Source organism: Thermobia domestica, chromosome 5 (genome assembly GCF_964235325.1).
Source record: "Thermobia domestica chromosome 5, izTheDome1.hap1.1, whole genome shotgun sequence".
NCBI lineage: Eukaryota > Metazoa > Arthropoda > Insecta > Zygentoma > Lepismatidae > Thermobia > Thermobia domestica.
In genome coordinates this window covers 127,947,572-127,962,891 of record NC_137458.1, presented here as the reverse complement: position 1 = coordinate 127,962,891, position 15,320 = coordinate 127,947,572, and the positions used below count along the sequence as shown (strand labels likewise).

Sequence of the window (15,320 nt, the reverse complement as noted above, 5' to 3'; positions counted from 1 at the left end):
GGGCAGCACTTGGTCTCACTTTTGGCCCCTGGGTCACTGCCTCAGGTACATACCCTAGTCCTACGCTACCACATCCAATTTTTAAATTTGGCAATTTCCAAATTTTAAGGGGGTGGTCCTATGTACCCCTGCCAAAATCTACGGAGGGTGATCCTAAGTACCCCTGTTAGTGACCCTGGGCCAGGGACTATGGGTCCTGAGGCAGCGACCCAGGGGCCAAAAGTGAGACCAAGTGCTGCCCTTACTACTATAACAGTCTATACACATCGGACGTTACGAGGAGAGGGGGACCAGACTCTACAGTCAATTCCCTCCATAGCTCTCTTTCTTCCATTTCTGCTTTATGTTGACGTCTACAGGCTGTCTATAGTTTGTGGCTGATTACATGACCATGTATTATTACTGTATAATTTTTCTGACGTCTTGCTTCTTCGTGTTCCTCAATTATATGACCATTTTTACTTGCGCTTATCCGCCCCCTCTTCTGTCGTTATATGCTACCCCTCGGCGCTCACTTGTCAGAGTATTGTCGAATGTAATATCATATTGTAGTATATGTTTAACTGTACTTCTATGCATATTTTCATCGAACTCGCGCCATATTTCGTCTTATTATCCACAACGTGTTGTGTTGGCAGTGCCCCCTACTCTTCCCCCCATAAGTACGGAACGGTTGCGATCGAGGGTTTTCCCCGCCTATGGATTTCCGTGTTCACTAACACAAATCGATTGACCATAGTCTCATTCCACATTTCGTGTGACACCAGAAAAGGTTTCCTCGTTAGACAAATCAACGCGCATAAGTACCATATCATTGCATTTTTATCATTCACACATATAAAAACACTTTTCAAGACATACATTAGAGAAGCTCAGCTTCTGTTTGAATTGTCACAGAAAAGAGAAAAGGAATTTATATTTTAAACTTATATTGTGTATACACATCTATAATCATAAAATTTAACCGCGCGCTGAAAAGAGCCGTTAATATAAAAAATGCAAAAGGATGTCATCGTAACATTTTACTTATTTTCATGATCTTCACAATTTCACTCCCTCATGTTCCTTCTTTTAAACTACACGTATTCGTTCGTATTCATGTGTGATTCTTAAGAGGATGTGAATAATTTTTCAATGTGTGATTCTCTTACAATGTAATTTAATGTAAAATAAAATAGAAAGGTAGATACACACGTTATTTCGTTTTTACAATCAGAAAATGTAAATACTTACATGTACGTTTTATCTTCAATCGAGTAATTTTGTGCCTGAAGATGCTGCATACGCGACGCCGACGGTCTGTTCTTTGTTTCTTTCTCTAAATAACCTTTGCTAACAGCCAGACGAAGGGCTCCTGCAATACCAGCTCCTACATCTGGCTCAGCATCCAGAATTGGTACTTCAGCTGGGACTACTTCGACTGGCGTCTCGTCTGAAACATTGCACGTTAAAACAGAAACTCAGCGAAGGGAAATATACATATACTGTATATATGATACACACACATATCGATGGTTGAGCGCCAAAAGGGCGTAACTGTCGAATTTTAAAATTTGGAGGTAATGCTATGAGGACATGTATAATGGATTCAATTTTCTTGTGCCAAGACGCCTTAATGAAAATCTCTATCCTTGGAACGTTATTCGAAAATGATATAAAGGTATAACTGAGTTATTAGCATTTGGTTCTGTGCCAGAGAGGCACATATCACTTAAGCCTCTAAACTAATAAAATTGCAGTTACGCCTTTTTGGCGCTCAACCATCGATATAAAATAGTTTCCTATAGGCTGATCACAAAGTCCTGTTATCCCTATGTATTACATAGATGTTACTAAATTGTTGTTTCTTATTGTTGCATGTGCTGATATACATAAATAAAATACTGAACTGCTGAACAAGACTATACTATTCATAAAAATAAACACTTTACATGTTACGTTTCGATCTTCTAATCATGATCCTCATCAGACATACATTCTGACATCAGACAGACATGAGTGTATGTCTGATGAGGATCATGGTTAGATTTTTATGAATAATACAGTCTTATTCAGCAGTTCAGTGTTTTATTTCTGTTCTTATTTTCAAGACGTGCAGCAATGTTGTGTTATCAGACTGATATACACTACATCTAAACCCATTACCCCTATGTATTAGATAGATGTTAATGAACTGTTGTTTCTTATTTTTGCAGGTGCTGATATACATCTAAATCATGGCTGATGAGTCCACTTACACCATGGAGGAACGGACTGTAATGAGCACTTGGGCTCACGAACGACCCCATACAGGAAAATCAGTGAGAGATATTCAGCATTTCACATTGAGGTTTCAGAAACATTCTCCTCCAAAACCAGCAATTTTACTGTGGGGGAAAAAAAAAAAGCTCTGCAACTGGTTGCATAGAAGATAAGCCCCGCTCAGGACGACCAATAACACGACTAGAAACATGTGTGGAGGGTGCAGCGTCTGACGAACGTTCACCAAAAAAGTCCATTCGTAAGCAGTCACAGGAATTGGGTGTTCCATACTCGATATTGCAAAAACATATGAAGAAGGATTTGTACTTAAAGCATTTAATTCTTCGTTTGTAAACGAATTGAGCGATAGTGACATACAAAAACGACAGCAGGCTTGTGGGCGAATGCTCGATGTCTTCACAACTCTTCCTTCAACGAGAAAATTGTTTTTCTCGGACAAGTGTGCAATATATCGCAGTACAAAAGCCAGAAACGTTTATTTCTTGAGTAAAGAAAACCCATTTTTAAGAACAACTTGAACACAACCCACCACATGTCATTATTTCATATCGTACATGGAGGGCAATCATACTCTCTGTGAAAGTTATGGTGTACATACACACTCTCGAATAAATAGTAGAGAATACTTACACTACCTCAAAGTTGAACTCTGCCATGATCCCACATTAATACAATACGACCATCTATGAATATGTGGACACGCGATTGGGAGTAACGGAACTTTGTGATCACTCTGTAGAACATTTACAAAGTTACAAATCAACTTATACTCCGTTTGAACAAGTTATAAGTTTTACTTTATACTAAAACTGACTACGAGCTTCCATACTAAAAATTATTGTATATTTACACATTTAAACTTGGTAGTCGTGTAATGATATTCGGCAATCATTTCTGAATGAATAAAGCAATTTAAGTAAGCTAAATTCTTTTTCATTCCTGAAAATTGCCCATCAACATGCGATTACACAAATATTAATGTTCAAATCTATACATAGTTACGGCATTTATCCTAATAATAAATAGCAAAGCACTTTTATGTTCAGTATCAATCATTACTATCTGCTTTCAAATAATTAAATTTAAACAATGCAGTTTTTAAGCTGCAATTAAATTGTCACAATAGTTTTAAATCACCAAATTGCTTGTACCCTAACTACACCTGTTAGAGTGACTGTTTACTATCAGGAATTAGCGTGAGCACCAACATGTTTGTCTTTTATAAATAGGATTAAACAAAGCATATACGCATTTTTTCCTAAAGCAAATGTTGTAAGATAGTTGACTGGTGAAGAAATATTACCTGCTTACTCGTTCATTCTCGCACGCAACTGCCTAAAAGTGTTATGATCTCCGCCAGAGAAACTACTTCAAAGCCAAATACAAAGACATTTCTATTGTTTCTTATACCTTATATTGTTAATTTTTTTCTCGTCTTAATTATAGTTATCCTAGGGGTCTTGGAATTATATAGCTGAATTGGTATCGCTTCGTGGCCAAAGCCTTGTCTGCTGGTCTAGTAGCGTGATGCACAGAATCTTGGGTTCGGTCCCCGCAGAGAGAACCTTGAATTCTAAGTACATTGGATTCCACCTTAAAATGGAGCTCCTTCGTGGCTAAGCGGTTAGCGTACGCGTCTTTGACGTGAGAGACCCGGGTTCGATTCCCAGCGGGAGCTCATGTGGTTTGGATTCCACGTTAATCAGTAGGTCCCATCTCATATAGCCTCGCTGCTGAAAGGGACGTTAAACTCAAAATCAGCTCAACTCAATTCCACTTTAAAATGTAAATCTACGTTTTATTAAAGTCTCGGTGCTGGGAAGAAACACTAAACTTGTCACCCTTCATGGGCAAGTGTTTAGTGCGCGTGCCAGGAGTAACCCTTGGTGGAAGCCACATACAAAAACACGAGTAGGACTTCTGATCCAGCATAGAGGGTAGGTCAAATCTCGTATAGCCTTGGTGCTAGAAATGGACATTTATTCAATCAATCAATGATATGTTCGAATTATGAGTACGCAGTTGCTTATAGAACTTAAGAAACATTTGTTTATATTATAGAAATATATCGCAGGTCAGTAAATTAAAATATATGAGTATGCGATTGGTGAGAAGATACGTATGACTGACTACACTTTTTACACTATGAAAGAAATTATCAACTCTCCTGAATTAAAAGCCAACTTGAGGAATAAAAAAAAATCTGCATAATGCGAGAACATGTAAAGTAGTATTTCGAAAAACAGCCAGTGAATTTGTTACCTATTTCTACTTCGTTCCATGCTCCTCTCCTTCCTTCCTCTTCCTGCCGTTTCCTTTCTTCTATCATTTCTCTCTCGAAATCCTTAAAAACAAAAATACATCACAACAACTACAATTAAACAATGAAATTTACAAATTCAGAACATGCCCATATCCTTTATTTATTATTACTTTTTTTCGAAATACAGTACTTCCAAGGAATATCACAAGACTACTTAAAGCTTTTGAAGAGTGCGCCTCAACAAGATTATATAGATAGTCTTATTTTAGTTTTGTATCCCAAAACTAATATTTACAAGTATATGCCCCGAATACAAGAAAAACACTCATTGCTTATGCAAGCGAGACTGTGTATGTAATAAGTAGTTCCAAGTTAATAGTAAAAAAATTTACGTACTGCCCTATATCATCACCACAAAAGTCAAAACGACGACGCTATTTTTCATTTTGTTATTTTAAGTTTCATAAACTATTTGCAGTTTGACACACTGAACGCTATGTGAGTTTTATTAAAGGTGTTAAAAAGCTACGATATTCCTTTTTCTTTTCTTTGACCGTTGATTTATATGGGGAATATATATATATATTCTATTTTCTTTAAAATGAAGTGGAATTTTAATGATTTGATTTTACAGGTTTCTTTTTTCGAATTAGTTAAATGTCCCTTGATTTTTTAAAATAAATTTGCTTTATATATAAATTCAATAAATTTAATTATTAATATTCGTGGCCAAATGTCTAATGTGCGTGCCAGGACTAACCCTTCGTGAACTTGTTATTAAACACAATTTAAACGAAACTGTGTCAACAAATTATTCATCTCATCTAAGGAAAAGCATACTCCAAACTTAGCGAAAAAAAATTGCTGACTTTGATACAAGAGGGGCCCTAAGGTTAAGCTCTGATGGTATTTTGTTTCCAATAAACGAGGAAACATTTCTCGATCCCAAAAACAAACACCCAGCTCCTTCCAGGGATCTTAATTTACCCGATCCTCCAAACGACCTTGATCCTAAAATCATAAAGGATAATAGATTGGTGTCAAAAGCTATTTATAGTTTCCCTAGTGGTTCTGCATCAGGGATTGATGATTTGTCACATCAATTTAAAAGGTCTTATTTTCAAATCGGCAGGTGATACAGCATCATATCTGCTGAAACAAAATACAAACTTAATAAACTTCATACTGAGCGGAAATGTCAATGTCAATCTTGATTTTGTGTGTGTGTGTGTGTGTTTGTGTGTGTGCAAATTTATGTGCACTTCGAGAGGAGGATTGGCCCATAGCTGCTGGATGTACATTTCTTCAAGATATAATTGCACGCCCGAATTTTTCCAAATCCCTTAAAATTGTAGGTTTGGCAACAACGCATTCGACGTAATGGTAGGGGAAGTCCTGACGATCGGGTGGTGCAACGTGTGGCTGAGGACTTTTCACCACGGAATCCAGTTGCTGGCTGAGCAATGAAAATGAAAAAACAGTTGCAGACAGTACTTACTTCGATTAACCAGGTAACGAATGTAGTTTCATTTTTATAGTATTTGGAAAGAAGGCACTTAGCACAAGATTTCATTACCACCAGCCTAACAACTTTTCGCTTTCACACCAGAATCCAGGTGTTAGTTCTGTACGATGAATTCGAGTACACACTGGGTTTTCCAGCTCATCTGTAAGTCTAAGAACATGCATACGATCATCTCTGTATTCGAGACAGAAGTAACTTTCACTGATGAATATCATCTTACCAAGAGAGCGGCAATCCAACGACTATATAGCTTATCTTAGACCCACTATACCGCCATATCCAAAATCACTTCATTGCACAATAGGAGTTCACTCGCGTTGGTGTTGTCCTGACATTGCAGATACAGATGAGATCCACATACAATTACGCTCATCGTTCAAGTATTCATTTTTAAAGAACATGGTTTTTAGTCATGTACTTGTATACAATAAAGTAAAATAAAATATTTGCCTTCGTGCATTGCTTATTTACCCTGTATTTCAGTAACTCTTTGACTGTTACTTTCTTCAAGGGACGAAAATTCGACGAGAAAACGAGAATCCAACTAGTCATATTTCTACCTTTTTCCAAAACACCCATAAACAAAAGAAAACGTAATACGTTAAATATTTTATTTTACCTTATTATACACTCATCATCTTATCCGACAATCTTCAAACTGCTAGCAGCACGCCTTCAACAGAGACGCATTCTGTGGTGCGAATTTGTTCCAATCGGATGTATACGAAGTGTTCTTAATGTTTTCATCACTGTGTTTGTTTAAAAGAGGTTTAAAATCCCTTTCTTGTACCAAAGGTGTTTAAAATTTTAGCTCACAGTTAATCTACAATCTGATCCCACCGAAGTTCGAATACGAATCTCTCGCAACAATATTGAGAACTCTTATTAGTTACCAGAAAGGATATGTCACCAAAACTACTCAACAATAACGTTATCCATAATATTTACCTCAGAGAAAATAGAACTCCAATAAAATTACTTCCGCCTGACTTACAACGCAATAATCTTCAAGTATAATAATAATAAATCAATACATTAAAATAAAATAAAAAAGACATTCTAATTCACTCACCAACAACTCATCTGCATCTTCATCACGATTACCAGCTAAACCGTAAGTAGGAATGTCTCCTAAGGTTCTACAGAATTCGGCAGTGGCATTTAATACTATAGATCCTCCCCGAGCCCCTGCGTCTTGTTCTTCTTCTTGCTTCTTTTCAACTATAGATAAAGCAACCTACGAGCAAAATTAATGTCGAATTTAGCTGTCACATGCAATTCTTATATTTTAAATACATCATCTCCAAGTAATCAATTCTTAACTGTGTACACAAAATTTGGGGAAATTGTATATAAGGGATACTTAATAAAAATGAATGAGAGTAAACGTCAAAATTGAGAATTATTATTATTTCTCACACAATATGAGCGTAATACGTCTATTTATTTGACAGGACAATGTATTTAGTGCAGATGGGATCATATTTACCTATGTAATTAATTCCCATCCACCCTACTCCAATTAAAACCTTTTTATTATTGTCTTCATAACCCTGGTAAAAGTCAGTGAAAATTCGATGATTAAATGATTTTATGAATGAATGTATAACAGGGCACAGAAAAGTAACACGCAACAATTAATTCAAGCGGTTTACAATAACATCTTTTATCTGCTCTTCTGTTACGAAAAAATAAATACAATTCCTTATATCCTTTTGTCATATAATATTATTTATGAAGTAAATTTTAGAATTATGAAGTATATTTTGTACAATGCAGGTATACATGGCGATAACTTTTCTGTTCATATTTCTTTACAACTTTTTGATATCTTCACACTTATTTTCATAATTTCATTTCTACTTACTAGACGCCAATGCCCGAACATAACGTAATCCGAAGAACATTTTTCAGTTGCCCAGAATTTTTAATACAAAAATGTCATCTAAGTTTTTTTTTTTTTTCCATGACTCAAAAACATGACAAAAAAACTTAGTCAAAATAATAGTCTGGACAAGAATATAAGTCAATCAACCTTCCCCATTACTGAAATCAAAACCATTATGTTAGCAACTACACATCACATTAAAATTCCATGTCTTATACCTATCTTCATTTCTTCTTTTTTCGTTGTTTCATTATTTTTTGCTTTAACGCTTACTTCTGTTGAGCACTAATCGATTTCTAGTTTTTACACTTTTTACTCTAGAGGATAAGGATTCATATAAGGGTGTAAGTTATGGTTACTAACACTCAGCATAACTAGTAACAGATTGCACAAATGAGTACTAATATATAGCCATAAAATAACGTTTCTTCAATATATTAAGGATAAAATTTCAGTCAACAGTTACATCCAACGTATTCCAGAAGAGAAAGCTTAATGACAGAACTACTGCGGATAAGCTCTTTACTGATAATGTAGTGCGTTCAAAGAGACGCTAAACAGTGGATGTAGGTTATTTGTTGTGAGAAAAGGACTAAAACTTCCCGTTTACTCTTTCTGTACGTGTAAGTTATGTTATGCAAATGTCGAAACAGAGACACGATGCAAGACTAACTTTCAACTCAATAGAACATATATTGCACAATAAAGACGGTTCGTGTTACATCGTAACCAGTTGTTGTGCTCAAAGGCTGATCCGAGTTCTGTTGAATATTCAGTAATACAGGTGTGTTACGATGTTAACAATGGAGCAACAAGTATTCTTTGAACACTGTTTCATGCAGGTGATAAGTACACAGAACATGAAACACTCTCATTCATTGAAAAGTTGTTCAACAATATTCGTTGAACAGTATCAGGATCGACCTACAACTATTTAAGTACTGAGAGACGCTATCATATATAAGGTACATACAATTTATCGATCGCCAATCTTTACTTCGAGTGTTCGCAAAAGTGTGTAGGAAAATTGACCTATGTCTTCAAACTAAGATACACTATTTTCAACATTTACTGCAGTGGAGTGTTTCTATATATCCCTTTGCCATGATCTACAGCGGAGCAACTTTTTGAACGCACTGTATAACACGCCAGTTTTCCTCCACAAAAACTTCTGATATTAGCGTGTCAAAGAAGTAAAAAAAAGCAAACGAAAGAGTATTGATATTATTATTATCAATTATTATTGTCAATAATAATTTTATGAAGTTTCTTTATATATGAGTCTATTCAATCAAGTTTTGTAAACAATAAGAAGTACGCCAAAATAAAACAATATTTTACCTTTTCTATTGGAGGTTTTGGATCAGAAACCTCTTTTTGTTTTAACTTTCGTGCTTTGTTCAAAGCAAGCTGTAGTTCCAGTTCACTGTCGTCTTGATCCATTTTTAAGTCTGTTAAATCCGGGGGAGGAGCTACAAATATAAGAAGATATAAACAATGAAATCCTTTGTCTTGAAGTGTGTAATATGATTTTCAAAAAAAAATCTACAGTAGTAATTACCACGTCGCCGAGCAGAATATAAGTTGAACATAATAGGTAAACTCTGCTGACTCTTTTCATATTATTTTATTTATCTATTTTGTATTATTATTATTTTATTTTTAGTTTGACCTTTCCTATTTGACTGTTTAGAATCACGCTGATATAGCCAATTGTAGTATGATCCCTTGACTGTCATCTTTGCAACAAAAAGTGATCAGCTTACATCAGTTTTAGTCTACTGTCTACTACATTCGTGCAAGATGAAAGCATATTATTACTTTTGTAATAAAAACACTCAAAATATTACGTACAAATAGCAGATATGAATCAACTATAAAAACATATAGGATAATCAACTAGATTCCTACGAAGATTTCGATGTAAGTTCCCTTTGACCAGATTTCCTTGGAATATTGATTCCTAAAATTTCCTACACGTGGAAATGGTTAATGGTGATTTTTCTGTAGTTTTGTCTTTCTTCTTTTTCCCGTTCATGTACCTGATGAAGAACCATACGTAGGTTTGCAACGTTGAATGCTTAGTTCTCAAGATCTGAATGGTAAGTACAATAATACTTCTATAATGTTAAAGCCATACAAGATTCTACAATAATAATTTTAAACTGGAAAATTTATTATTTATGTAAATAGCATAATTTGATAATCCTAAGCTTTAATACAAACTGCTACTCATTCTAGTTTCGGAGCTACAGCTTATAAATTTCAGGAAATCCAGTTCGTAAACTTAGATCGTACTTTCATAACATACTGCCAAAACTAACATAAAGCAGTAATACAGAGCTGACGTGTGTGCTTTATGTCGATCAAATTTTATTTTAATTTTAAGTTATAGGTAATTCCAGGCAGTGGCGGATCTATTCCGGGACCAGGAGGGCTAGGCCCCCCAGTTTTTGAAAGAAAATAATTCAAGCTATTATTTACATATTTTTGTAAGTTTATAGTAAACTTACGATATATCTATCAGTGTGGCTTCTGGCTGCCCGCCCCCCTCTCCCGTTTTTACCTTCTAGATCCACCTCTGGTTCCAAATTAGAATGAACAGCAGTTTGTATTCAAGCTTAGGCTTATAAAATTATATTTGGTCTAGGAATTAATTCGTGCGGGTGGACAAGAGATGGCGCAACGAACGGAGCGTCCCACAGTTCCGTGTATCCACACATGTGTTGCAAACCCCTGTCATCGCGTATCGTTCGTAGTATAGGGCAGTGGATTAAAGCGTCAACAACACCAGTTTGTAGTTAAGTGAACATGGCGCAATTTGTGCCTGATAAAGTGTTTTTGCGGGGTGTCCTGCTGCATTACTTTAACATGCAGAAAAGTGCGACTGAAAGTCATCGTATTTTGGTGGAAGTGTATGGTGACCATGCTCTAGCTGAGCGAACGTGTCAGAAGTGGTTTGCACGGTTTAGAAGTGGTGATTTCGGCTTGGCAGACCAAGAGCGAGCTGGACAGCCAAAAAAATTTCAAGACGAAGAATTGACAGCATTGCTCGAGCAGGATTCGTGTCAAACGCAGGAACAACTTGCAGCAGCATTAGGCGTTGATCAAACAACAGTCTCCAAACGCTTGAAAGCCATGGGAATGATTCAAAAGATGTCACATTGGGTTCCACATGAATTGAAAGAGAGACGTTGAAAGACGAAAAACCATTTGCGAATTGCTGCTTCAACGACAGAGCAGAAAGGGGTTTCTGCATCGAATTATTACGGGTGATGAGAAGTGGATCCATTACGAGAACCCTAAACGAAAAAAGGCCTGGGTGAAACCAGGTGAACCAGGTCCATCACAACCAAAACGAGATATTCACTGTGCAAAGGTTATGCTGTGCATATGGTGGGATAGGAAAGGTGTGGTGTACTATGAGCTGCTGCAACCGGGTGAAACTATGAATGGAGAACGTTATCGACGACAATTAATGCGTTTGAAGCAAGCTCTGGCCAGAACACGACCAGAATGGGAGAACAGACATGATAAACTTATTGTTCAACATGATAACGCTCGCCCACATGTCGCAAAACCGGTAAAAACCTATTTAGAAAATGTCGGATGGGAAGTTTTACCCCACCCGCCGTATTCACCAGACGTTGCTCCTTCGGACTACTACTTGTTCGATTGCATGAACAACGATTTGATTGGACAGCGGTTTACTTCTTCAGAAGATATCGAAACATGGGTCTCTGACTGGATCGCTTCCAAGGATGAGGACTTCTTTCGCCACGGAATCCGTACATTGCCTGACAGATGGGCGAAAGTGGTGGCTAGCGATGGACAATATTTTTCTTAAGGTATTTATGTATTTTGTGTTTGTACTACAGCTTCAATGTGTGCGTACCAACCGCACGAATTAATTCCTAGACCAAATACTATTTATGCAAATAATTTTTCCAATTTGAAATTATTTTTGCAGAATCAGATATCTCCGCAATTTTAGAAAACCTAGTCTGTGGACTTAGATTGTATTTTTACGATGTATCCGATAAAGGTAATGACATATAGGCGAAACTGTAACACATATTAGTGTACTACTTCTTTTTTGTTTTAGTCAGATGTTATTTTAAGACAAATTGCTATTGTTGGGTCAGGGTTGTCTCTAATTTCAGATTATTGAGATTTTTATTGGCTTTCATCAACCCTATTGGTTACTTGTTCCCTTAATAATTCTTTCCTTCTTTACTCTGGTTTCTCTCACAGATTTTTGTTTTATCTTTGCTGTGGTTATCAGGCAACAGAATATTACGAAGATTGGCAGCCATAGATTCGACTCTTAGCTTGGTCTCAAAAACTCGTAATAATTACAGAACAACAATATAAAAGCACCATATACCAAACACTATATTCTAATTACAAGAAAACGATAGAAATTACCTAAACTGCTTTCAAAACTAGAAACAAATTGACAGCTCAAAAGCATGTGCAAATTTGTCTTGAAGAAAGGATTCTACGTCACATAGTTATTGTGGTCACTCAGCGAGGGTCGAATCATAAACGTCAGTGGGTGGAGGGTTTCTTTGGCAACAGACCTTAACATTCCAATGTTGCCGTTAGTAAACACATGTTTTCAGAAGGAAATAAGCTATTTTAGTCTTTCGTTTCTTTGTGCTTGGAAGTGGTTAAAAGACAGACACACACACACACACACACAGACCCCTCCTTCCCAAGATGCACAAACTGGGACGACACAAATATATCCTTTCATCCATCCAAACAAACCAATATTTAGAGATTTTCCTTTTCATTAAGACTCACAGGACAGTTTCAGCTGATGACTCACTGGGATAAGCTGGAAGTGACAACAGTGTACCACGTGCTTCTCCAAACGTCATTTGTTTCTAGTTTTGAAAACAATATAAGATGTTCAGTTAAATAATACGAGTATTTATTGTATGCAAGCATGCGCAGGTGGTGAAAATGTTCGGAATGCCTTCCAGTAGCACAAATTTAAATATGAAGGGTGTTACTTTCAAGTCTGTAAAATTACTAAAATGTTACCTTTCCACATGTGCTGATACGTTTAGTTCTTGAACTATATTTCACACACCCACTTACTGCTCTTTTCTACAATATTTCTTTAGTTCTTAATCCTTCCCTTTCTTCATTAATACACGACTCCCATCTATTTGGTGAGCACGATTTCCCTGATGTTTTCAGGTTTTCCAAGTTACGATTTACAAATTTCCAGATCTAAAAGGCAACTAAATTTTTCCTGAGCACGGAGATCATCATCTACTTTGTATGTACATGTATATATAGTATGTGTAGGTACAGAAGTTTTGCAAAATACATTAACTTAATTTATAAAATATCCCCTAACAAGAACCTAGGTAAGACGAAATGAGCTTTGAGAAGATCCGTATTTAAAATTTTCTTACTTGTTCAGACATTTTACGAGTAAGATGAATTCCCCGACTTTTCCATTCCCCCCCCCCCCAGATTTTCAGGTCGATGGGAACTCTGTAAGAAACCTGCTAAAACTTTGTTTAATTTATGAAATTGTGTTGTACTGTTATGCTCTTTCGTTTTTCTACCCCCTAGGAATTCAACTTCGTTAATACTCTACTTTACAGAGTTAAACAAAAACAGTAGAAAATCAATACTTACGTGGCAAATCATCCACATCCATTGGTTCTGGTTCTAACCCAGGTTCGGTTTTCACTTTTACTTTAGTATAATCGAAATCAATGTCTGGTTCCACTTGAACTGGATGATTTCCCTCTCCATGTTTCCTTTTACGAGATCCCAAATCTTGTAAGGAGATATTATTACTATCTGGTAACAAATCATCCGCTCTCAAAGGTTTTTGACGTATCTTTCGAGGCTGTAAACAAAAAAATATTGACAGAATATATATATTATGCACTATGAGAGGGGCACTTGACTTACATAAATATGTTAAGATTTATCTTATCGTGCGGGTTCTGACTACAGTGTTCTTTATCTTTCTGTTAACAAAAAAGCAACAACAAAAATAAATAAAATGAATGAATAAATAAATAAACATCATATTAATTAATGTAAGTGTATCAAAGCAGTCATTCTTTTTCAAAAAAAAAAAAAAAAAAAAAAAGTTAACAAAGCAGAAATGAAATAAAAGTTTTATTCAGTGAAACCAAAAATACAGGTAAATCATATTGTTCTAAATTAAACTGAACAATAGTATCTTAGTTATAATGGAATAATAAACTTACAACATCTGACCCCCCTCCCCCATTTTGAACTTGGGAATCTGTATATTTTATATTAGAAAGGAAGTATAATGAAATTTTATTTCACGATACTTTCTAACAGAAATTAAGCATGCCGGTGTATTTGGGTTAAAGTTACACGCCGATGTAAAATTTCATTGCTGCCTCAAAATATCTTCTTCGAGGTACAACTGGGTTTTTCAATTTCGAAAATATTACATTAACTTTCCCCATTTTGAGTTCAAATAAATAAATGAAAAGAAGTCACAAACAGAACTGTTATATTTTGTCTGCAAATGTTCATGAAAGTTGTCTCAATTTTGTGAAGCACTGAATTTATGAAATCAAATGAAAACCTTAGCTCGAAGACCTCTTCCATTTCAATACTTGTCATAGCATCAACTTTCAAATACAGGTATACAACAATAAAGAACAACTTTTAATATCTATCGTATACTATATAATCTATTATTATTTTTATTATTATTATTATTATTATTATTATTATTATTATTATTATTATTATTACCTAAACTTTGTATTCCTGATAAACATTCCTGTTAACGATCGAAATACTAATTCTACATGAACTTAAAAAAAATCATATGAACGTGAAATTAACTTCTCGTCAAGTTTACACAAACAATTTAAAATGGATATACGTTAAACAATTAATCATACCTTCTTCTTTGGTTTCTTGAATTTCACCATTTCCTCTTCAGTATAATATTCAGAGGCTAATCGAGGAGCAGGGAGATCAAGGGATTCCAATGTTTTCTTCTGTAGCTTCTGCCGAACTGACTGGATTTCTTTCTTCTTTTGTATTCCATCTTCACCTCCTACATAACAAAATACAGTATCACTTACTTCGACTCATGACAATATCTCTAATTTACACGAGAACAGAAAAGTTGCAAGAGCCATTTAAACGTTTTCAATCACGAACATAAAAGAATGTGCTTTAAATTATTTCCATAATCGTATTCTTTATTAAAAGTATAATTATCAAAATATATTACCAAAAAAGGCTAAATAACAGGAAGGAAAATGTGAATTACAATCCACAGTCACAACTTACGGCGAAGAGAAACTCCTAAACACGAGTATAAGATATTTCGTCTACACTCTTTATACATG

The 15,320-nt window shown here is 35.5% G+C and overlaps 1 protein-coding gene across 2 annotated transcripts in view; it reads right to left on the bottom strand.

Annotated features, from left to right (window-relative positions):
- Positions 1 to 15,320, bottom strand: part of LOC145686117 (U4/U6.U5 tri-snRNP-associated protein 1) — a 132,652-nt gene that overhangs the window by 12,503 nt on the left and 104,829 nt on the right. For both annotated transcript variants that reach the window (XM_081759087.1, XM_081759088.1), the window contains 6 exons: positions 14,865 to 15,022; positions 13,600 to 13,816; positions 9,280 to 9,410; positions 7,123 to 7,287; positions 4,525 to 4,606; positions 1,234 to 1,432 (listed from right to left, as the gene is read on the bottom strand). In XM_081759087.1, the coding sequence (XP_081615213.1) occupies positions 1,234 to 1,432; positions 4,525 to 4,606; positions 7,123 to 7,287; positions 9,280 to 9,410; positions 13,600 to 13,816; positions 14,865 to 15,022 (952 nt within the window). The remainder of the gene's footprint in view (positions 1 to 1,233; positions 1,433 to 4,524; positions 4,607 to 7,122; positions 7,288 to 9,279; positions 9,411 to 13,599; positions 13,817 to 14,864; positions 15,023 to 15,320) is intronic.